This window comes from Oncorhynchus nerka, linkage group LG9b, assembly GCF_034236695.1.
Source record: "Oncorhynchus nerka isolate Pitt River linkage group LG9b, Oner_Uvic_2.0, whole genome shotgun sequence".
Taxonomy (NCBI): domain Eukaryota; kingdom Metazoa; phylum Chordata; class Actinopteri; order Salmoniformes; family Salmonidae; genus Oncorhynchus; species Oncorhynchus nerka.
Window position 1 is genome coordinate 41,625,790 of NC_088424.1, and position 26,076 is coordinate 41,651,865.

Below are 26,076 nucleotides of genomic sequence, written 5' to 3' on the forward strand. Positions count from 1 at the left end.
ACAGAGACACACACACACAGGTGCACACTCACACACACACAGGTGCACGCTCACACACACACAGAGACACACACACACACACACAGGTGCACGCTCACACACACACACACAGGTGCACGCTCACACACACACAGGTGCACGCTCACACACACACAGGTGCACGCTCACACACACACAGGTGCACACACACAGGTGCACGCTCACACAGAGACACACTCACACAGAGACACACACACACAGGTGCACGCTCACAAAAAGACAAACCGAACATGTACATTACATTTTTCTGTTTGGCAAAATGGCGTCATGCTACTTTATCTGAACTAACACTCTCAAGAAAATACATCTAATTGATCACAAAGACAACCTTCATGCAAAGAGTTTATTCTGAATCAGACTGCAGTGTCATACAACAATAGCACAATCTGTGTGTTATGCTGATAATCATCAATACAAAAGCAAAAGGTATGAACGAGTTTCCTTTAGATTTGACTCTAAACATTTAAATACTTGGCATAGTTTTGTAAATAACATTATGAAAGATAATGGTTGCCCATTGGTTTCCCCTACTGGAGAGTACCAACTGCAAATAGACTGTATGCAAAAAACATGTTTTCCTCGTCTCTCTCTCTCTCTCATTTCATGTTTTCCTCGTCCCTCTTTTCATGTCTTCCTCGTCTCTCTTGCATTTCATGCAAGGAAGAAAAAAAGATGTCAGGGACAAAATTAATTAAATCTCATATGAAAATAGAAAATATTACAACAAGTGTGCATAATTATTCATGTTGCACATAGCCTGCAGTACAAAAACGTCAAATGACACCAAGTTCCAGCTTCCTCTGGCATACGAATTTATGGACAGTAGCCTAGCTATGTTCTGTAATGGCCATTTTTGTGTTGTGATCAAGGGGCAGTTTACTTCTTAAGGGAAATTTTAAAAAAAATGTTCAACTTCATATTCATCATCTCCAGCACCACCCCAACATCAACATATGTGAAAGTTGTGTTTTTCTATGTTTTGTAGTAAAAAAAGATAGAATATATGTGTTTCCAATGACGTCATCATCCAATTAGTAGGCAATTAGTAGTTAATGCCTACTCATAATTGGTTAAAATCACATGACGCTGGCCTCCCGATTGGTGCAGCGGTCTAAGGCACTGCATCGCAGTGTTGCGGCGTCACTACAGCCAGACTGTGTCATTACTGGCCGTTACCGGGAGTCCCAAAGGAAGGCGCACAATTGGTCCAGCGTGGTGTTTCCTTCAACACATTGGTGCAGCTGGCTTCCGGGTTAGGGGAAGGCTCATCGCGCTCTAGCGACTCCTTGTGGCGGGCTGGGCGCCTTCAGGCTGACTTCGGTCGTCAGTTTAGTGGTGTTTCCTTCAACACATTGGTGCAGCTGGCTTCCGGGTTAGGGGAAGGCTCATCGCGCTCTAGCGACTCCTTGTGGCGGGCTGGGCGCCTTCAGGCTGACTTCGGTCGTCAGTTTAGTGGTGTTTCTTTCAACACATTGGTGCAGCTGGCTTCCGGGTTAGGGGAAGGCTCATCGCGCTCTAGCGACTCCTTGTGGCGGGCTGGGCGCCTTCAGGCTGACTTCGGTCGTCAGTTTAGTGGTGTTTCCTTCAACACATTGGTGCAGCTGGCTTCCGGGTTAGGACGGTGGGTGTTAAGAAGCGCGGCTTGGTGGGTCATGTTTCAGAAGACGCATGACTCGACCTTCGCCTCTCCCTAGCCCGTTGGGGAGTTGCAGCAATGAGACAAGATCGTAATCACGAAATTCAGGAGAAAAAGGGGGGTGGGGGGTAAAAATTACAATAACAACATTTTCGATTAAAAAAAATGTATAAATCCCACGATGCACACCGATGATGTCGTTAGAAACACTTACGTATCTTCCTCTATCTTTTTTCTACAACACATTGAAACGCAACATTTTAACATATGTTGATGTTGGGGTGGTGCTGGAGATGAATATGAAGTTGAACATTTTTTTAAATTCCCTTTTAGGACAGAGGACTTCACTACAGGTAAGTCAAGCAAAAGTCTTAAAAATGGTACTAAGTTCAGACGAAATGCGGGCATCAACAACTGTTGGTAATCTATCCACCTGGTAGCTCTTTATGGGATATTGATCAATAAACTTCTGAATCAATGAATATAGTTATATAGTTGTTGTTTCGAATGAGAGTTTGTGCATTTTTGGAAGTCTGAGTATTTTTGAGTAGCAGCACTGTTCTCCTGATTGATTGAAAGACCCACAGTGAAGAAAGTTAAGTGCAGTCACTATGTACGTATGCAGTCAACATTGCTACCTTTCAGGCTTAAGAAATGGCAGAACAATAAGTTGTTTGTAAAACCTACAATTATGAAACAGTGTGCAATTAGTAATTATTTGGCCTTAATTATAATGTAATGCCCGAAATTGCCTATGGCGGCGACGTGATAAAAACATTTTTTTTAAATAAATATCAGAAATATTAAGCGAAATTAAGACAAAGTTCTAAGTCAATTAAATGCTACAACCGCAATAATGCTACATGAAAGTGAATGTTATAAAACGATGTGATTATTGAACAGTATGTATTCACCCTTGACAAATAGGAAAACAGCATTAATGTGCACCTTTTGCAAGGCATTACCCTTCACTAACCATTGTATCATTGACAGCAGTCTAAAACACAAAATTCACTCAATGTAGAAAGAAAGAAATGTTAAGTTGCATGAATAAAATAAATCGTTTTTTATTTTTTCATTGTTTTTTTATTTCTAAACATGTTGCTATGAATCAGCGACAAAAACAACAGTACATGATTTGGCTTGAAAGACGATGACAAACATAAGACAAGTCACCAGGGTTGGGGTCAATTCCATTTCAATTCAGTTAATTCCAGAAAATAAATGTAATTATTACCCCCATCCCCCCCCTCCCCCAAAAAAACAATCCAATACAGAGGCATTGAGAAAAATGTTAATTTAAATTTCAGTTAGCTTCCTGAACTGACTGATTTGAAATGTAATTGACCCCAACACTGCAGGTCACAGCTGACCCTAAACATAAGAACACAGCTGAGATGGATCGATGGATCATCAGTAAGAGCGTCCAGCATCAAATGTTCAACTGTTTTTCAGACAGCGTGTGAAAATGCACTAGAAATGGGAACTCATGGCACAATCAGAATTTCCCATTAAGTCAAGACTCACAAAGAAGATAAACCCTCATCTTGTCACTGAACAGAATGACCGTTTGATCAAGGCACACTGCACATAGCTTTGCTTGTAAGGTCAATCCTTCTTTATGTCAATCTTTTTTTTGAAGTGCTAGAAAATTGTATACTCTCATTATGATACTGTACAGACATTATGATACTGTATAAACAATATGATACTGTACAGACATTATGATACTGTATAAACAATATGATACTGTACAGACATTATGATACTGTATAAACAATATGATACTGTACAGACATTATGATACTGTATAAACAATATGATACTGTACAGACATTATGATACTGTATAGACAATATGGTACTGTACAGACATGATACTGTATAAACAATGATACTGTACAGACATTATGATACTGTATAGACAATATGGTACTGTACAGACAATATGGTACTGTACAGACAATATGATACTGTACAGACATTATGATACTGTATAGACAATATGATACTGTACAGACAATATGGTACTGTACAGACATTATTATACTGTATAGACTATGGTACTGTATAAACAATATGATACTGTACAGACATTATGATACTGTATAGACAATATGGTACTGTACAGACAATATGATACTGTACAGACATTATGATACTGTATAAACAATATGATACTGTACAGACATTATGATACTGTATAAACAATATGATACTGTACAGACATTATGATACTGTACAGACAATATGGTACTGTATAAACAATATGGTACTGTACAGACAATATGGTACTGTATAAACAATATGATACTGTACAGACAATATGATACTTTCAACTTGTGATCAAAGTGTGGAGAAATAAAATAGAATGGTTAAATACAAAATATCTCTTAAAATATTTAAAATATACTTTATTTTGTACATTATGCAAACTGATTAACAATTCAATGATAACAAAAATGTATATTTAGTGAAATGTAGTCACTTAACACGATACACATGTATGGCCACTAATATTTTCTATGAAATAAGCACCGCCCACCAGCATACCCTGATACATCTCCATTTAGCTACAGGATGATTCAAACGATGACTCGTTAAAATGTTACGTCCCAAATGGCACCCAATTCCCTATTTAGTGCACTACTTTTAACCAGTGCCCATGGGGCTCTGGTCTAATGTAGTGCACTATATAGGGAATAGGGTGCCATTATGGACTTGGTAATAATTAGATTCCTGACAATGGTTCCCAGCTCCACTGACTATGCAACTAAGCTGTTTGTACGACAATATTGCTCTTATCTTTTTACTATGTCCATATAATTATTGTTTACATCTCAAAACTCCATACCATTATTGCTTCCTGAAATTACCTGGGAAATACAGCTAATATACTACCCAGATAGATCTTTTTAAAACATTGATTTCACTGCCCAGTGGTCTTGTAACCTGATCCAGTCGATAATGAAATGCACATCTGTATACAGAAGGCAACGCCTGGTCCCAGATCTGTTTGTGCTCTTTGTCAATTCCATTGCACATTGTCAAGCCAATGAGTGACAAGGAGTTGGCATGACAGCACAAACAGCCTGTCACCTAGGTAACCCCCACCCCCCATAACATAGAACCAATGCCTCACAAAATATATTTCACTGATTTATCATTTCTCCATATCAGGGTTTAGGTAAATTCAAATTGAAGTCACTCAATTCAGGAAGTGAACATTCATAAATGGAAAAACGTGTTTTAATAAATAGCTTTTCGTTTTAAATTTTTTGAGAAATCATTGAAAATAGATTGGAATTTCAGTTTACGTTCTGAAACGACTGACTTGAATTTGAATTGAACCTAACCCTGACATCTGGTAGGAATAGAGTCACTCTTCATTGAAGAGCTCTATGGATTATGATTACAGTGTACGGGAAAGCGATGAGACAGACAGGCCACAATGTAACAAAATAATAATAGACTGATTGATTGGTTGATTCATTGATTGATTGACGGATTGATCGATCGATTCATCTGAAAATTAAAACAGTTCTCGAGCCAAAGACATTAATGTCCAATATAATACATTTCTCACTTCTCTCTGTCCATAACAATCAAATGTAAATATTTTGGTGTAATCGACTGAATGTAACAGAACAGCTCTTATGACTCCTATGTCTACTTGGTTGTGTAAAACGTGTTTACATTCATATCTAAACAGCTCGCCCATAAACAAACAGACTCACACAGCGTGTGAACGATGAGTCAGCTAACTGTATTCACTATGGAATTTTTTTTTAGGTTGTTATACGCATGACAGAATTGCATAATGTCTGCCAATGAAAAGCATCTAGGAGAGTAGAATAATAAAGTCAATGAAAAGCATCTGGGAGGGTAGAATAAGCCAATGAAAAGCATCTAGGAGAGTAGAATAATAAAGTCAATGAAAAGCATCTGGGAGGGTAGAATAAGCCAGTGAAAAGCATCTGGGAGGGTAGAATAAGCCAATGAAAAGCATCGGGAGGGTAGAATAAGAAAGGATAAAGAACAAGCTGCTACAATAACACTAGAAATGAGTCCCAAAATGGCACCCTGAACCCTATGCAGTGCACTACCTTTGACCAGGGCCCAGTAGTGCACTATATAGAGAGTAGGGTACCATTTTGGACCCCTCCTAGGATGGGTTGGGGGAGATAAAGGGGAGATGGGGGGGGGGGGGGGGTAGATGGAAGCTGGGGGAGGGTAGGGGGACACCTCCCTTTTGGCAGTGGAACACTCTTAGCACTCAACGACGCCGAGGGTGAGGGTGTACACAATGCTGTTGTCGGAGAAGAAGGCCGTTTCTGTGTTTGGGATGAGATGAAGGCATTCTAGTGGGTAGCCAGGTCACAGTGTTGGAGGGAGCTAAACCTCAGATGGAGAAAGATGACGGGCGTCTCAGTCTCTCTCCACTTTAATCCACTGGGCTTGGGTCTCAGGCCTCTGGTAGAATACACAGAAAGAAGGGATACACTAGATCATTTAGAGTGAATATATTTGAGTCCCAAATGGCACCCTATTCCCTATCAAGTGCACTACATTTGAGTTTCCCTTTAAAATTAGTACACAAAATAAGTAATAGGGTTCCATTTTGGACGTAGACTATATCATGTGACAGTCCTCATAACATGTCCAAAATGTATTTCACACACATAAAAAATGTCTTCAAAATTAATGAAAATAATGTAATATCAGTCGTGTATGGTGGTAGATTTGAATTGTAGGTCAAATAGCCCCCTCTTGTGGGAAGAGTCCATAATAACAGCCACAATTCACTGCTTGAAATACATGCACCATAAATTATAACTCATTATAGTCACAACCAACAATGTTTGTGTAGTCACAGTTGGCAGTGACAAAAGTATCACAAATGTGTAACAAACAAAACATGAAACTATTCATTCCTGGTGAAACACTCACATATTCAGAATAAACATGTAACACAGACAGAAAAAAAACTTGAACAAAAAACAAATGCATCAAGTAGCTACCCGAGACAGATGACACCTCCTCGTCTTGCAACACTGTATCTTCAGATGCCTCTCGATCGTCCTCTAGCTTGACCTCTCTATCGTCCACTGTGTCACTCTGGGAGGGAGCAGGGAGGACAGCGTTCTCTTCCACTTGTTCAACGCCACGACTGGCCTCCGCCTCCCCGTCCACCTCCCCAGAGTCTGTGCTCCTGATGCTGAGTCTCATGCGGGACACCGAGTCCACCACCTTCATCCGAGCCAGGCGCTCTATCGCCACCTGGTGGCTGGGCGAGGCAGCTAGCTTGTCCTGCAGGGCCTCTATGTGCTGTGAGGCACCTCTGCCCCTCCTCTCTCCCTCCAGACTGTGAGACAGCTTCTGGTCGGGGTTCATGGGGACCGAAAGTGGCAGTCTGTCTGGCGGAAACTCCAGCATACCTGGAGTTTCTCGACCCAGTTGGGTCCATTTGGCACTCCTGATGCGCTCTGGCGTATCCTGTGGCGGCTCATTTTCTTGTAACTCCTGCCCACTGTCAGGCACCATAGATGCTGTAGACCGCAGTTCCCCAGACTCTGTATCTCTCACATGTGTTTGTAATGTCTGTTCGTTTGCATTGCTTCTTTCTGGATCTTCTCCAGCAGTGGCTTCACTCTCTCTTAATTCAATCTCATCTGTTGCTGGCTCTCTAGCCCTCCGCTCCCCTGTAACTAGGGACTCTGCAGGCACATCAATCCCTAATATCCTGGCTGCCCTCTCCTCTATGGATTCATTCTCTGGGATTCCCTCGGCACATTTCACTTCGTATAGATTGTTGAGATCCTTGGTTGCTTGGTTTTGATTGGTCTTCTCAGCAGCAGCGCACCCACCCACATTCTTATCATCTGTGAGTGACAGCTGCTCCCTCCAATCTTGACACAGAGTCTGAGTCTCTGAACGATTCGAGCAAGAGACGGAGGATAGCTTTGTGTCTACTTCGTCCTCATCTGGTTCTTCATATGTTTCAGCTCCTTGTGGACTACCACTGTCACCGACGATCGTGGCGCTACTTTGATCAGACAAGTCTGGGCTTGACTCCTCATGGAGCGGAGACATTGGGCTTGGTCTGGACATCTGGCTCTCGCTCTCTTTTTTACAAATGGGGCATTCCTCTTCAGAGTCTAGACTGGCGCCCCCTGGAGGCACTGCATTGCCTCTACCACCACCAAGTTTAGATTTGGCCGTCAAAGTTTTGTTAACTTCTGTTGAGTCTCGGGTCTTTTGTAAAGACTGACATATGTCCTCATAATCAGGGGGGCTCGTAAGTGTGGAGGCGTCCTGCATCGGCTGCCTATCTGCCCAGGGGACTTCTGCTGCCGTGTGCGTTGTTGGCGTCGTTGGGCTTAAGTCTCTGATCTCGCTGGGATCACTAGGAGAGTCAATAAAGTCACTAGGGCCGGTAAAGTCACAAGGCGGTGGTGTCTCCGAAGGCGAAGAGAGGTCTAGCTTCACTGACCTGCCACTGCAGCTACTTCTCCTCTGTGACAAATTCGAAACAACCCTGTATTCTCTGAATCCTGTAGGATCGCGTGGTGGGACAGGGAGCTCCTCTCTTAGCTGCTTGCTGAATGTCACTGACTTTCTTTCAGCGGGTCTTGAGAAGGCGCTCTTGACCTCCCTGTACTCTGGGTCGACGGACACAGTCCAGCTCTCGATACTGCGCCTAAGGCTGCTGGGTTTGCTGAGTCCCGCCTCCCCCGCTAGCCTTATCTTGATCCGCTCAGGGATCTGCACAGCGCCTCCATTGTTGGGAACGTTATTGCTGGCAGTGCCTAGCTCTAAGATGTCTTTGTATGCCTCGTTGAGGTCCTCGATGCACTGGTCAACACTGGGCCTCTTGCTGCTCTGCTGCTGTGGTTGTTGCTGTTGATCCTGGAGCTCTTTGTTGATAGTCTCTAGCTCCTCAATGGCGTCCCATGGCCGTCTGCTGACGGGCTTCAGCAGGAACTGACCAAAGCCCTCCTGCCCACTGCAGGTCGCTGCTGGTTTGACCTCCATCGTGTTTCCTGAGGGTGGTGGTGGTGGTGCTGCTGCTGGCGGCTGAGCTGTGCTCTTGTTCAGCTGGCTGGAGATTGAGAAAGTGGCCGTCCTGGAAAAGGCGCTGTTGCTGGATGGTTTCAGGCTCTTCACCCCTTTTATGGGATAGCTGAATGCAGTGCTGCCCACACTGCTAGGGTCTGGGGTGACGCCGGGGTCGGGGGAACCTGGGGCAGGGACTTGAGAGTCTTGTGCTTCCTTGTTTTCAGGACCTGGAGGAGGAGGAGGGGGAGGCTGACGCTTTCTGGCCTCTGGGCTAGTTTGAGTCTCCTGGTCACGGTACTGGTTCCCAGGCCAGGATCCCGAGAGTTTCAGCTCCTTGTGATGGTTTATTTTGGGGGGTTTAATGGGGAGTTTTCTCACTATTTTGCTGCTTGATCTGCTGCTCGCTATGCTACCGGTTAGTGCTTGCAGCTCAGCCTCTGCTGAAGATGTGCTTTGGAGACTTTGGTTTGTTAAGTGGCCAGTTTTGTTCTCGCTCGGACTGTCCACTGGGCTTGGTGGCCGGACTGGGCTTGGCGGCTTCTCATCATTGTTGTTTTGATCATGGGACGTACTGCCCGGCGTTGGGGGGATGGGAACAGACACCAGACAGAATATTGTTTCGCTAAGTTTCTTTTTTACGCTCTTTTTCTCTACTTTCTCTGCTTTCTCTGAGGAGTCAGGCTTTCTTGGTTTCTCTTTCTCTGAGGAGTCAGGCTTTCTTGGTTTCTCTTTCTCTGAGGAGTCAGGCTCTTTCTTTTTCACTTGAGTCACAGTTTCTGACACACCTTGGTCCACAAGCCTGATCTGCTGAGGGGGCGGTCTAACCTGAAAAGCAGTTGGATAGTTACCACAGCTCTGGTCAGGAGCTACACTGTCTACACTTCCTTTGTTTATTAAACCCCTGTGGCACCATCTAGTACTACTACCGTCGTTGTCATTGACAGATGTCTTGCGGCTGTCGGTATTGAGAGATAGCCCATGTGGGGGGGAAAAGGCACTATCATGTGTGGATTGTCCTAAAACCTTAGCGCAGGGAATCTCTTTGTTGATGTTTCGGATAAGCTTGTCCGAGTCAGTGAGAGAATTTCCGCCAGGCCCTCCTGAGATGTGTCTCACTCGCGGATCATCAAAGGGTAAATAGTGAACATGCCCCAGATGTTCCTCGGTGTATCCAGGGTTAAGATTTGGGTTAGAGTTAACCTGTTTCCTGTAGGGTATACCTCGATCCCCATAGTGTTCCAGCCACGACCCTCCTGTCTGTCTGGAAAACCACCTTCCCGTCTCTGAGCTCACAGGCATCTGCATCTGTATCTGCATCTCCCCCCTCCACTTATAGTTCACCACTTCATTGCGGTTGATTGGGCCTCCCCTGATTGGGGGAGGGGCTCTCTTATAAGACGGGGGCGGGATGTAACCGGGGGGCTCCATGCCAAAGATTGCGGAGTGTTGTGCGAAATAGTCTTGTCTCTGCAGTTCTCCACCCCTTGGGTGATAGACAGGCCTGTTGTCCTTCTGTTGTTTGGACACACTCTGCTCATCTACTACAGCTACAGAAAGCATCTCCTGGCTACCCCTAGTCTGCTGGTGTATCTCGTACGACGGAGGCTTGACAGGCCTGCTGAACCTGGGCTTTGGTAATATTGCAACATGACTGCCGCTTTGCCAACTGTTTCTGGCCCACCGGTCCCGGCCGACTGCGGCGCTGTGGTAATACCTACTATAAGGCCCGGAAAAGACGGTGCTGTTCACTCTCTGTCTATCAACCTGGCCCGGTCGAAGCTGGACACTGACCAAGCTGGACTGTGTGTCTGTGTGTTCAGTAGTTCCATCAGGCGACAGCACTCTGGGGAGGGACTGGGACTTCCCTCTGGTTCTGGGAAGGATAAAACCAGCGCTCTCTGGAGTCCTCAGGCGGTGCTGCTGGTCCTGAGCCCACCTCTCGCCCTCCCCATCCGACAGCTGCCTCCCCAGCCCCACTGCAGGCTTCCACTCCTCTGTGCCCAGGCTCTGGCACTTCCGCTCCCCAGTCACCCCAGTCACCCCAGTCACCCCAGTCAATACCCTCAGCTGTCCAGGAGCCGCGTCAGTTTCCCTCAGCCAGGAGATGGGGGTGTCATCCCATAGCTGCTTCTGTTGCTGCTTCTCCCTCTCCCCCCTGTGGTCCTCTGCTATCAGGGCCTGTGGCCTCCATGCCACCTCAGAGGCCTTCAGAAAGCTAGCGGATGCTCTCAGCTCCCGGCCATCGGCGTAATCCAGAAGGACACTGAAGTCCTGGCCTCTCCTCCTCCAGTAGGAGACATCCCTCTCATCCAACTGCTCTCTTCTCTCGATCTGCTCAGAATAGGTTAAGCTGGGAGCGTCATAGAACCTGGAAAGACAACAAAGCACAATTGGTTGGTGATCATCATATAATGAAAATAGAAAAGAAAAAGAAGAAAGAGAAAGAACCATGAAGTGTTAAGGTTCTACAGTTATAATAATGTACCTTCATTAATATGAAAATTTTTATATTTGAACCCATGTCTTACATAGGAAAATCTACAAATATTATAAACAGTGAACATGTTGGTTGTAATGCAAACAACCTGGATATAGGATAAACTTGGTTTTTGCACATAACACAAAATAACAAAACTCTTGAAGCATTTACGTTCGTAAATGTATAAGCTTGTAATACCAACATAATTCAGTTAACCTCCCTTAGATTTGTAATGATAAAGTCTGCTGACCTTTCCATGACCTGCCAGTCTATAACTGCATCCCAATTGGCACCCTATAGTTGCATCCCAATTGGTACCCTATAGTTGCATCCCAAGTGGCACCTTACTCCCTCTGTAGTGCAGTAGGCCCTGGTCAAAGGTAGTGCACTATATAGGTAGTATGGAGACAAATGGAAGACATTCTAAAACGGAGTCTCAGATGCAACATCTGACGCCCACAAAACAAGATCAAACAACAACAAAAAATCATGAATGAGCTTTATCTGGAACGCTCTCTTATGGAACCATACCAGCGTTCCATACTCTGTTTACCTGTGATGACACAATGCTGACCAGCCTGCCATGCTTTTATACGATCTGAGAGATATTGATAACTGTGACATTTTAAATGCTGGTATGTCTGGCTAGCCTCCAAGCTGATGTTTTGGCTTTGGGAGTGAAGAAGAGGGTTACATCCCAAATGGCATACTGTTCCGTATATAGTGCACTACATAGGGAATAAGGTGTGATTTGGGACGTAGCCTAGGAATCAATATCTCCATCTCCAATCCAAGAGGGCGGAGTCAGGCAACACACATATATCTGACGGAAGTGCTTGAGTCAGCGGCTCCCAACTCCCTTGAAGATGCCGTGAAATTGTGCGGCTGCTGCAATATGATCTGCATATTAGAACACACGCTGACCTTAATTCAGAAAGCTGGGCGTTCGTTCCCTATAGTGCCCTACTTTTCACCCGGGTCCATAGGGCTCTCTGGTCAAAAGTAGTGCACTATGCAGGGAATAGGGTGCCATTTGAAGTGCTTTGAAAGGCTGTTCATGACACACATCAACACCATCATCCCAGACACCCCGGACCCACACTCAATTTCCATACCGCCCCAACAGATCCACAGATGACGCAATCTCAATTGCACTTCACACTGCCCTCTTCCACATGGACAAGAGGAAAATAACTACGTGAGAAAGCTGTTCATTGACTAAAGCTCAGCGTTCAACACCATAGCCCCCTCCAAACTTATCACTAAGCTTTGGGAAACCTGGGACTGAACACTTCCGTCTGCAACTGGATCCTAGACATCCTGACGGGCCGGCCCCAGGTGATGAGGGTAGGCAACACCACCTCCGCCACGCTGACCCTCAACATGGGGGCCCCTCAGGGATGTGTGCTTAGTCCCCTTCTGTGCTCCCTGTTCACCCCCGACTGATGATCGTAGACTATAGGAGAAAGATCGGAGAACACACCCCCATCCACATCGACAGGGCTGTTGTGGAGCGGGTCGAGAGCTTCAAGTCTTTGGCGTCCACATCGCTAAGGAGTTAACCTGGTCCACATACACCCACAAAGTCGTGAAGAGGGTACGGCAGTGCCTCTTCCCCCTCAAGAGGCTGAAAAGATTTGGCATGAGCCCTCAGATCCTCAAAAAGTTTTACAGCTGCACCATCGAGAGCATCTTGACTGGCTGCATCACCGCTTTGTATGGCAATTGCATCGTCCTTGACCGCAAAGCTCTACAGAGGGTGGTGCGGACAGCCCAATACATCACTGGGGCCGAACTCCCTGCCATCCAAGACCTCTATACCGGCGGTGTCAGAGGAAGGCCCAAAAATTCCCAAAGACTCTAACCACCCAAGCCATAGACTGCTCACTCTGTTATCATCCAACAAACGGTGCCGTAGTATCACTCTTAGACCAACAGGCTCCTTCTACCCCCAGGCCATAAGCCATAGCCAGACTGCTAAATAGCCAGACTGCTAAATAGTAAATGAATGGTACCCAAACTATCTGCACTAACCCTACGCACACTCACTATACATACATATCATATACACACTCACTAGACTATATATACACACTATATACAGTGGGGCAAAAAAGTATTTAGTCAGCCACCAATTGTGCAAGTTCTCCCACTTAAAAAGATGAGAGAGGCCTGTAATTTTCATCATAGGTAAACTTCAACTATGACAGACAAAATGAGAAGAAAAAAATCCAGAAAATCACATCGTAGGATTATGGTGGAAAATAAGTATTCGGTCACCTACAAACAAGCAAGATTTCTGGCTATCACAGACCTGTAACCTCTTTAAGAGGCCCCTCTGTTCTCCACTCGTTACCTGTATCAATGGCACCTGTTTGAACTTGTTGTCAGTACAAAAGACAACTGTCCACAACCTCAAACAGTCACACTCCAAACTCCACTATGGCCGAGACCAAAGAGCTGTCAAAGGACACCAGAAACAAAATTGTAGACCTGCACCCGGCTGGGAAGACTGAATCTGCAATAGGTAAGCAGCTTGGTTTGAAGAAATCAACTGTGGGAGCAATTATTAGGAAATGGAAGACATACAAGACCACTGATAATCTCCCTCGATCTGGGGCTCCACGCAAGATCTCACCCCGTGGGGTCAAAATGATCACAAGAACGGTGAGCAAAAATCCCAGAACCACACGGGGGGACCTAGTGAATGACCTGCAGAGAGCTGGGACCAAAGTAACAAAGCCTACCATCAGTAACACACTACGCCGCCAGGGACTCAAATCCTGCAGTGCCAGACGTGTCCCCCTGCTTAAGCCAGTACATGTCCAGGCCCGTCTGAAGTTTGCTAGAGAGCATTTGTATGATCCAGAAGAAGATTGGGAGAATGTCATATGGTCAGATGAAACCAAAATATAACTTTTTGGTAAAAACTCAACTCGTCGTGTTTGGAGGACAAAGAATGCTGAGTTGCATTCAAAGAACACCATACCTACTGTGAAGTATGGGGGTGGAAACATCATGCTTTGGGGGTGTTTTTCTGCAAAGGGACCAGGACGACTGATCCGTGTAAAGGAAAGAATGAATGGGGCCATGTATTGTGAGATTTTGAGTGAAAACCTCCTTCCATCAGCAAAGGCATTGAATATGAAACGTGGCTGGGTCTTTCAGCATGACAATGATCCCAAACACACCGCCCGGGCAACGAAGGAGTGGCTTCGTAAGAAGCATTTCAAGGTCCTGGAGTGGCCTAGCCAGTCTCCAGATCTCAACCCCATAGAAAATCTTTGGAGGGAGTTGAAAGTCCGTGTTGCCCAGCAACAGCCCCAAAACATCACTGCTCTAGAGGAGATCTGCATGGAGGAATGGGCCAAAATACCAGCAACAGTGTGTGAAAACCTTGTGAAGACTTACAGAAAACGTTTGACCTCTGTCATTGCCAACAAAGGGTATATAACAAACTATTGAGATAAACTTTTGTTATTGGCCAAATACTTATTTTCCACCATAATTTGCAAATAAATTCATTAAAAATCCTACAATGTGATTTTCTGGATTTATTTTCTCATTTTGTCTGTCATAGTTGAAGTGTACCTATGATGAAAATTACAGGCCTCTCTCATCTTTTTAAGTGGGAGAACTTGCACAATTGGTGGCTGACTAAATACTTTTTTGCTCCACAGTGATCTGGTACTGGTACTTCCTGTATATAGCTCCACATTGATCTGGTACTGGTACTTCCTGTATATAGCTCCATTCTTGTGTATTGTATTTTATTCCTCTTGGGTTAGTTACTATTTTATTTTTTATTATTAATTTTAAACTCTGCATCGTTGGGAAAGGTTTGTAAGCAAACATTTCCCTGTTAAATCTACACCTGTTGTATTTGGCACATGCGATAAATACAATTGGATTTGATTTGATCCATTTGGAACGCAGCCCTGGTAAGATGCACTGCCTGCCTGCCTGCCTGCCTGCCTGCCTGCCTGCCTGCCTGCCGCTGAGCAGAAAAACGTAACTTTCCTTGTATATAACGTCCCAGTTACGTGATCACGTGATGTCAACACAAACAGGGTACCGCTGGCCCCCAGACATCTTCTTCACCAGGAGTTTGGTGTATTGTCCTCAGGACAATGTTACCGGGCAGGCACCAGGGCCCAAAATAAATAAAGCCAAACGATCCTTTGTCCCAGCGGCGCTACGGTTCCTGAATGTTTAAAACCCCATGCAGCTAGTGGAGTTATGTTACACATGCAGCTAGTGGAGTTATGTTACACATGCAGCTAGTGGAGTTATGTTACACATGCAGCTAGTGGAGTTATGTCACACATGCAGCTAGTGGAGTTATGTTACACATGCAGCTAGTGGAGTTATGTTACACATGCAGCTGGTGGAGTTATGTTACACATGCAGCTAGTGGAGTTATGTCACACATGCAGCTAGTGGAGTTATGTCACACATGCAGCTAGTGGAGTTATGTCACACATGCAGCTAGTAGAGTTATGTCACACATGCAGCTAGTGGAGTTATGTTACACATGCAGCTAGTGGAGTTATGTTACACATGCAGCTAGTGGAGTTATGTTACACATGCAGCTAGTGGAGTTATGTTACACATGCAGCTAGTGGAGTTATGTTACACATGCAGCTAGTGGAGTTATGTTACACATGCAGCTAGTGGAGTTATGTCACACATGCAGCTAGTGGAGTTATGTCACACATGCAGCTAGTGGAGTTATGTTACACATGCAGCTAGTGGAGTTATGGAGTTATGTCACACATGCAGCTGGTGGAGTTATGTCACACATGCAGCTAGTGGAGTTATGTTACACATGCAGCTAGTGGAGTTATGGAGTTATGTCACACATGCAGCTGGTGGAGTTATGTTACACATGCAGCTAGTGGAGTTATGTTACACATGCAGCTAGTGGAGTTATGTTACACATGCAGCTGGTGGAGTTATGTTACACATGCAGCTAGTGGAGTTATGTCACACATGCAGCTAGTGGAGTTATGTTACACATGCAGCTAGTGGAGTTATGGAGTTATGTCACACATGCAGCTGGTGGAGTTATGTTACACATGCAGCTAGTGGAGTTATGTTACACATGCAGCTAGTGGAGTTATGTCACACATGCAGCTAGTGGAGTTATGTTACACATGCAGCTAGTGGAGTTATGGAGTTATGTCACACATGCAGCTGGTGGAGTTATGTCACACATGCAGCTAGTGGAGTTATGTTACACATGCAGCTGGTGGAGTTATGTTACACATGCAGCTAGTGGAGTTATGTCACACATGCAGCTAGTGGAGTTATGTTACACATGCAGCTAGTGGAGTTATGGAGTTATGTCACACATGCAGCTGGTGGAGTTATGTCACACATGCAGCTAGTGGAGTTATGTCACACATGCAGCTAGTGGAGTTATGTTACACATGCAGCTAGTGGAGTTATGTTACACATGCAGCTAGTGGAGTTATGGAGTTATGTCACACATGCAGCTGGTGGAGTTATGTCACACATGCAGCTAGTGGAGTTATGTCACACATGCAGCTAGTGGAGTTATGTTACACATGCAGCTAGTGGAGTTATGTCACACATGCAGCTAGTGGAGTTATGTTACACATGCAGCTAGTGGAGTTATGTTACACATGCAGCTAGTGGAGTTATGTTACACATGCAGCTAGTGGAGTTATGGAGTTATGTTACACATGCAGCTAGTGGAGTTATGTCACACATGCAGCTAGTGGAGTTATGTCACACATGCAGCTAGTGGAGTTATGTCACACATGCAGCTAGTGGAGTTATGTTACACATGCAGCTAGTGGAGTTATGTTACACATGCAGCTAGTGGAGTTATGGAGTTATGTCACACATGCAGCTGGTGGAGTTATGTCACACATGCAGCTAGTGGAGTTATGTCACACATGCAGCTAGTGGAGTTATGTCACACATGCAGCTAGTGGAGTTATGTCACACATGCAGCTAGTGGAGTTATGTCACACATGCAGCTAACACAGACATATGGAAATGTCTGCTCTACCCAAAATTACAACCAATTAATTGCAGCATTACCACAAAAATGGAAGAGGCAAGTAGAAGGGGAAAAAGTAAGGAACTTGTCTGTCGGCCCTGTATTAAAGAACATAAATGGTTAAAGAAAAGTGTGATAAATAAAAACATTTACCAATTTATTTAAGGACCAAAAAACTGACAGCTGTGCCATATAAATTGCAAAATAGTTGTGAAGAGATGTTCGATGTACCCATTCCATGGCACAGGGTTTATGAATTGATACAAAACAACGCCGGATGCAAAACTCAAAACTTCAAATTTTTCCATTTAAATTATTATACAAAATTCTTGCAACAAATAAAATGTTATATATATGGGGGATACAATCTTCTCAGCTCTGCAGATTCTGCTGTGAAGAGGCAGAGTCATTAGATAATTTATTTTGGTATTGTCCATATGTAGCTCGTTTTTGGTCACAGGTCCAGGAATGGCTGAAGAATTGCAACATTTGCCTACAACTAACACTACAGACAGCAATACTGGGTGATTTGAAAAGCCATAGTCAATCAATCAATAATATAATTATTATTTTAGCAAAAAAAAATAATTTTAATTTACAATCTGTAGAAGCTATGAGAATAGAAAGGTTCAATTATTTTGTGAAGCATCACAGCACAGTTGAACAATATATGGCAAATAGAAATCCAAAATGGATGATGTTGAGAGATGGATGGGAGAGGTTGAATGGAGCTGAAGGGTGGGACTGGATGGTGTTGAGAGACAGATGGGAGGGGTTGAAGGGAGCTGAAGGGTGGGACTGGATGATGTTGAGAGACAGATGGGAGAGGTTGAATGGAGCTGAAGGGTGGGACTGGATGATGTTGAGAGATAGATGGGAGGGGTTGAATGGAGCTGAAGGGTGGGACTGGATGATGTTGAGAGACAGATGGGAGAGGTTGAATGGAGCTGAAGGGTGGGACTGGATGATGTTGAGAGACAGATGGGAGAGGTTGAATGGAGCTGAAGGGTGGGACTGGATGATGTTGAGAGACAGATGGGAGAGGTTGAATGGAGCTGAAGGGTGGGACTGGATGATGTTGAGAGACAGATGGGAGAGGTTGAATGGAGCTGAAGGGTGGGACTGGATGATGTTGAGAGACAGATGGGAGGGGTTGAATGGAGCTGAAGGGTGGGACTGGATGATGTTGAGAGACAGATGGGAGAGGTTGAATGGAGCTGAAGGGTGGGACTGGATGATGTTGAGAGACAGATGGGAGAGGTTGAATGGAGCTGAAGGGTGGGACTGGATGATGTTGAGAGACAGATGGGAGAGGTTGAATGGAGCTGAAGGGTGGGACTGGATGATGTTGAGAGACAGATGGGGAGGTTGAATGGAGCTGAAGGGTGGGACTGGATGATGTTGAGAGACAGATGGGAGAGGTTGAATGGAGCTGAAGGGTGGGACTGGATGATGTTGAGAGACAGATGGGAGAGGTTGAATGGAGCTGAAGGGTGGGACTGGATGATGTTGAGAGACAGATGGGAGAGGTTGAATGGAGCTGAAGGGTGGGACTAATAGCAAGATAAACAATGTAAAACATACGGGGTCTGTAAAATGTATATAGGTTCAGAACTGTTGTGAAATAGCACAGTTACAAATAAACATCTAACTGGATGGACATCAGAACTAGAGGAAGGCCTAAAAACAAACACAATAGAACTATTGTAAAGTAGACTGTGTCTGTAAAATGTGTATTAGATGTATAAACTGAAGGTAAAAGCCGAAGTGTTTATTAGTTTACTCCAATTGGGGGATCGGCGGTAGGGTTTGCCGGGAATAATAATAAAGGTATATTCTTTAAAACAGTAAAGAAAGTATGTTTATTTATGTATGTTTATATGTGTATATGTAGGCATGCGTGTATGGATATATATATTTACACATAAAGATATATGGGGGATTGGAAATGATGCAGACAATTACATTGATGGAACCAATATTCTTTCCGCAATATTAAGCTGATCCACCCCTATAAAAAATTAATTAATTAAATTTAATTTTAAAGATGTTTTAAAAAACACAAGCAGCACCAGTGGGTGGGCTGGCCTACAGTTGACATAGTAGATGACAGATTGTGCTGATGAGTATAGTGTATATAGTGTACAGATGGACATTGTAGATGACAGATTGTGCTGATGTGTTTATAGTGTACAGATGGACATTGTAGATGACAGATTGTGCTGATGAGTATAGTGTATATAGTGTACAGATGGACATTGTAGATGACAGATTGTGCTGATGAGTATAGTGTATATAGTGTACAGATGGACATTGTAGATGACAGATTGTGCTGATGTGTATATAGTGTACAGATGGACATTGTAGATGACAGATTGTGCTGATGTGTTTATAGTGTACAGATGGACATTGTAGATGACAGATTGTGCTGATGTGTATATAGTGTACAGATGACATTGTAGATGACAGTTTGCTGATGTGTATATAGTGTACAGATTACATTGTAGATGACAGATTGTGCTGATGTTTATAGTGTATATAGTGTACAGATGGACATTGTAGATGACAGATTGTGCTGATGAGTATAGTGTATATAGTGTACAGATGGACATTGTAGATGACAGATTGTGCTGATGAGTATAGTGTATATAGTGTACAGATGGACATTGTAGATGACAGATTGTGCTGATGAGTATAGTGTATATAGTGTACAGATGGACATTGTAGATGACAGTTTGTGCTGATGTGTATATAGTGTACATATGGACATTGTAGATGACAGATTGTGCTGATGTTTATAGTGTACAGATGGACATTGTAGATGACAGTTTGTGCTGATGTGTATATAGTGTACAGATGGACTTTGTAGATGACAGATTGTGCTGATGTGTATATAGTGTACAGATTACATTGTAGATGACAGTTTGTGCTGATGTGTATATAGTGTACAGATGGACATTGTAGATGACAGATTGTGCTGATGTTTATAGTGTACAGATGGACATTGTAGATGACAGATTGTGCTGATGAGTATAGTGTATATAGTGTACAGATGGACATTGTAGATGACAGATTGTGCTGATGAGTATAGTGTATATAGTGTACAGATGGACATTGTAGATGACAGTTTGTGCTGATGTGTATATAGTGTACAGATGGACATTGTAGATGACAGTTTGTGCTGATGTGTATATAGTGTACAGATGGACATTGTAGATGACAGATTGTGCTGATGTGTATATAGTGTACAGATTACATTGTAGATGACAGTTTGTGCTGATGTGTATATAGTGTACAGATGGACATTGTAGATGACAGATTGTGCTGATGTGTATATAGTGTATATAGTGTACAGATGGACATTGTAGATGACAGATTGTGCTGATGTGTATATAGTGTACAGATGGACATTGTAGATGACAGATTGTGCTGATGAGTATAGTGTACAGATGGACATTGTAGATGACAGATTGTGCTGATGTTTATAGTGTACAGATGGACATTGTAGATGACAGATTGTGCTGATGTGTATAGTGTATATAGTGTACAGATGGACATTGTAGATGACAGATTGTGCTGATGAGTATAGTGTACAGATGGACATTGTAGATGACAGATTGTGCTGATGAGTATAGTGTATATAGTGTACAGATGGACATTGTAGATGACAGATTGTGCTGATGAGTATAGTGTATATAGTGTACAGATGGACATTGTAGATGACATATTGTGCTGATGAGTATAGTGTATATAGTGTACATATGGTCATTGATTGCTTATGAACTTTTGTTTCTACCTGTAGTTATTGTCTGTATGTGTCCTTGTCTATGTTTTGGCACAGAATTTACCCCACGAGGATAATAAAGACATTATCTTGCCGGGACAGACAACTCCTTAGTCTTATTTCTTAGCCATTTAATCCAATGCTACGAGGATCCCGAAATAGGATTTAATTTAATTGTGTAAAAAAATATAATCAAATAAAAAAAGTGTGTCCCTTCAGGCTGAGTGATGTACCTGATTATTGTACCATGGTCAGCCACATTCATACATGCTCTCAGTCCCATGGTCAGCCACATTCATACATGCTCTCAGTCCCATGGACAGCAGGCTGAGTGATGTACCTGATTATTGTACCATGGTCAGCCACATTCATACATGCTCTCAGTCCCATGGTCAGCCACATTCATACATGCTCTCAGTCCCATGGACAGCCACATTCATACATGCTCTCAGTCCCATGGACAGCAGGCTGAGTGATGTACCTGATTATTGTACCATGGTCAGCCACATTCATACATGCTCTCAGTCCCATGGACAGCAGGCTGAGTGATGTACCTGATTATCGTACCATGGTCAGCCACAGTCATACATGCTCTCAGTCCCATGGTCAGCCACATTCATACATGCTCTCAGTCCCATGGACAGCCACATTCATACATGCTCTCAGTACCATGGTCAGCCACAGTCATACATGCTCTCAGTCCCATGGTCAGCCACATTCATACATGCTCTCAGTCCCATGGTCAGCCACATTCATACATGCTCTCAGTCCCATGGTCAGCCACATTCATACATGCTCTCAGTCCCATGGTCAGCCACATTCATACATGCTCTCAGTCCCATGGTCAGCCACATTCATACATGCTCTCAGTCCCATGGACAGCCACATTCATACATGCTCTCAGTACCATGGTCAGCCACAGTCATACATGCTCTCAGTCCCATGGTCAGCCACATTCATACATGCTCTCAGTCCCATGGACAGCCACATTCATACATGCTCTCAGTACCATGGTCAGCCACAGTCATACATGCTCTCAGTCCCATGGTCAGCCACATTCATACATGCTCTCAGTCCCATGGTCAGCCACATTCATACATGCTCTCAGTCCCATGGTCAGCCACATTCATACATGCTCTCAGTACCATGGTCAGCAGGCATAGTGATGTACCTGATTATCGTACCATGGTCAGCCACAGTCATACATGCTCTCAGTCCCATGGTCAGCCACATTCATACATGCTCTCAGTACCATGGTCAGCCACATTCATACATGCTCTCAGTCCCATGGTCAGCCACATTCATACATGCTCTCAGTACCATGGTCAGCAGGCAGAGTGATGTACCTGATTATCGTACCATGATCAGCCACATTCATACATACTCTCAGTCCCATGGACAGCAGGCAGAGTGATGTACCTGATTATCGTACCATGGTCAGCCACATTCATACATGCTCTCAGTCCCATGGTCAGCCACATTCATACATGCTCTCAGTCCCATGGACAGCAGGCTGAGTGATGTACCTGATTATCGTACCATGGTCAGCCACATTCATACATGCTCTCAGTCCCATGGACAGCAGGCTGAGTGATGTACCTGATTATCGTACCATGGTCAGCCACATTCATACATGCTCTCAGTCCCATGGTCAGCCACATTCATACATGCTCTCAGTCCCATGGACAGCAGGCTGAGTGATGTACCTGATTATCGTACCATGGTCAGCCACATTCATACATGCTCTCAGTCCCATGGTCAGCCACATTCATACATGCTCTCAGTCCCATGGTCAGCCACATTCATACATGCTCTCAGTCCCATGGTCAGCCACATTCATACATGCTCTCAGTCCCATGGTCAGCCACATTCATACATGCTCTCAGTCCCATGGTCAGCCACATTCATACATGCTCTCAGTCCCATGGTCAGCCACATTCATACATGCTCTCAGTCCCATGGTCAGCCACATTCATACATGCTCTCAGTCCCATGGTCAGCCACATTCATACATGCTCTCAGTCCCATGGACAGCAGGCTGAGTGATGTACCTGATTATCGTACCATGGTCAGCCACATTCATACATGCTCTCAGTCCCATGGTCAGCCACATTCATACATACTCTCAGTCCCATGGACAGCAGGCAGAGTGGCTGGGCCTGTTTTTATGAAGTAAAGTGTTGCTTCCCAAATTGCACCCTGGCTATTTAGGTTAGACCTCAACAGTAGGCAGAGTAGAAGGATACTGTTCACCCACATTCAGTACGGTGATAATAGCAAATTCAGTTCTGGAGTTCTGGATGTAACTCAGACAATCATGTGTCTATGAAAAAAAATAAAACAAACCCTAAAGTAATGATCACAGTTATCTGGCAATGAGTTATTTCAGTGAATGATCTAAACTGGCAATATACAGTCACATCCTGATCAACTTCACCTCTTTTTGCTGGTCTCCACCCCCCTCCAGGTGTCGCCCATCTTCCCCATTATATCCCCTGTGTATTTATACCTGTGTTCTCTGTTTGTCTGTTGCCAGTTCATCCTGTTTGTCAAGTCAACCAGGGGTTGTGTGTCTCAGCTCCTGCTTTTCCCAGTCTCTCTTTTTCTCGCCCTCCTGGTTTTGACTCTGAGCCCGCCTGCCTGACCACTCTGCCTGAACCTGACTCTGAGCCCGCCTGCCTGACCACTCTGCCTGACCCTGACTCTGAGCCCGTCTGCCTGACCACTCTGCCTGACCCTGACTCTGAGCCCGCCTGCCTGACTACTCTGCCTGACCCTGAGCCCGCCTGCCTGACCACTCTGCCTGACCCTGACTCTGAGCCCGCCTGCCTGACCACTCTGCCTGACCCTGACTCTGAGCCCGCCTGCCTGACCACTCTGCCTGACCCTGACTCTGAGCCCGCCTGCCTGACCACTCTGCCTGACCCTGACTCTGAGCCCGCCTGCCTGACCACTGCCTGACCCTGACCCTGATCCTGAGCCTGCCTGACCACTCTGCCTGACACTGACCCTGAGCCCGCCTGCCTGACCCTGACTCTGAGCCCGCCTGCCTGACCACTGCCTGACCCTAACCCTGACCCTGAGCCTGCCTGACCACTCTGCCTGACCCTGACACTGACCCTGAGCCTGCCTACCGACCTGTACCTTTGCCCCACCTCTGGATTACTGACCTCTGCCTGCCTTGACCTGCCTATTGCCTATTGCCAGACCATGTAAACAGCAGCACAGGACGCTGGGTAGAGAAGCTGACTGTACGTGATGCCTTGAGAGCGTAACCAACCACCACACTGTAAACAGCTCAGGCGCCCTGTACTGCACACACACCCTGCAGAGTGAGGATTCCTCTGGACAAGTGTGCACATACCCATACACTTGTCCAGAGGAATCCTCACTCTGCAGAGTGTGTGTGTGCAGTGCACAGAGCCTGAGCTGTTTACACTAATGTCTGTGTTGATAATACATATTACACACTGGATGGTAGTGTATAAACTGAATGCGTCTCAAATGACATCCTATTCCCTATTTAGTGCACTACTTTTGACCAGGGCCCATAGGGCTTTAGGCTGTGTACCTGTCTGTGTGTTGGTAGAGATGCTTGTGGTGGAGGGGTGGACTGACCCAATGGAAAGACGAGTGCCCTCTTTAAACATGGGTTCACATCGCAATGTAAACAAGCCAACAGTGCAGAATGGCGGCAGCTGTACATTATTCCTCATATCACAGCATAAAGCACCCTATTCCCTATATAGTGCACTACTTTTGACTAAGGACCATAGGGAATGTAGAGAATAGGGTGCCATTTGGAGCACAGACCTCATATTCGATCATATCACAGTGGTGCAGAAGCCTCAGTGTTCGTTCTACAGCCCTGGAAGGAAGGAAATGAGGAGACAGAAGAAAACACCCTCCTGCGCAGTGCAGACGGAGTGGCTCGGCTTTACATGCAACGCCGAAGGGCCCGGAGAGAAAGAAAAAGGGAGGGAAGGTATGGAGTGGGGGGGGGGGGGTCTCAAAAGAGAGAGAGATAAGGGGGGGGGGGGACTCACCCGCTATCCGTGGCGAGAGAATCTCCCAGGGGCTGTGCTAGGCTGTCACCTAGGTTACCGCTGCCAGCTTCTTTTCTCCTTTGGTTCCTTTCCCCGCCGCTCTCATTGTCCCCGCTGCCGGGGTAGACCTTCGCCAGTAGTGCCTGCCTGCTGCTGCTCCTGAAGACACAGGCCCCCTGTCTGCTGCCTGTTCATACCCGTTCAGTGAGCCAACACGACCAGGCCTCTGGTTCTCTGCCGCTGGGATTTCACGCTGGCAGTCGGTCGTGGCGGAGACGTGGTGCTGTTTCTCGCAAGGTGCGGAGGCGGATGAAGTTGAAGAGGGGCAGGGGACGCTTGTCTTGGGCAATTTGTATCCGTGAGAAATGAGGAGGTCGTCCACGCTGTACATGGTGCTGTGTGTCTCTCTGTCTGGCTTGGCAGCAGGAGGGCGAAGGGGTTTCTGCTGTTCTTATGCTCAGTGCTGCTGGTGGGAGCTGGAGCAGAGCTGTTCAGTAGAGGCCATCACTATAGGGAGAAGAGAAACGGGGAACAAGGTAACGTTTAGCTTTTAGCATCTCATCTTCAGAAATACAGATACCCAGTGCTTGTACGGGGCACTAATGTAGGTCCACTATACTGTAAATAAGGCGAGAACAAACAGGGAGAGTGAAACAGGAAGAAGATCACGTTCTGTCAGCGCTGTCCCAAAAGTGCACTACTATTGACCATCTACAGTATGTCCCAAATGGTATCCTATTCCCTACAGTATAAAGTGCACTACTATTGACCAGGGCTCAGGTCAAAAGCAGTGCCCTATAGAGGGAGCACGTGCCATTTTGGGATGCAACTTAAGTGATCATGTCTTCACAGTACTGTGTGTATGAAATGATCAACAGCATGTTGGCTACTGGAGAAAAGGGAAACAGCACAGATCTGATGAAGCTCCCCTGGTCGGCAGCCACAATAATACATGTGTTTACATGCAGATTTCACATTAGTCACACAGTACACAGAATGTTCC

At 45.1% G+C, this 26,076-nt stretch overlaps 1 protein-coding gene across 1 annotated transcript; it reads right to left on the bottom strand.

Moving 5' to 3' along the window:
- Nucleotides 1-2,955: 2,955 nt before the first annotated feature.
- LOC115115327 (junctional cadherin 5-associated protein-like) lies at nucleotides 2,956-25,561 on the bottom strand. The gene is given in 4 exon segments (XM_029643821.2): nucleotides 2,956-6,147; nucleotides 6,696-11,101; nucleotides 25,074-25,245; nucleotides 25,248-25,561. Coding segments are annotated over 4 exon segments (4,803 nt in total). The 5' UTR covers nucleotides 25,465-25,561; the 3' UTR covers nucleotides 2,956-6,139.
- Nucleotides 25,562-26,076: the final 515 nt, after the last annotated feature.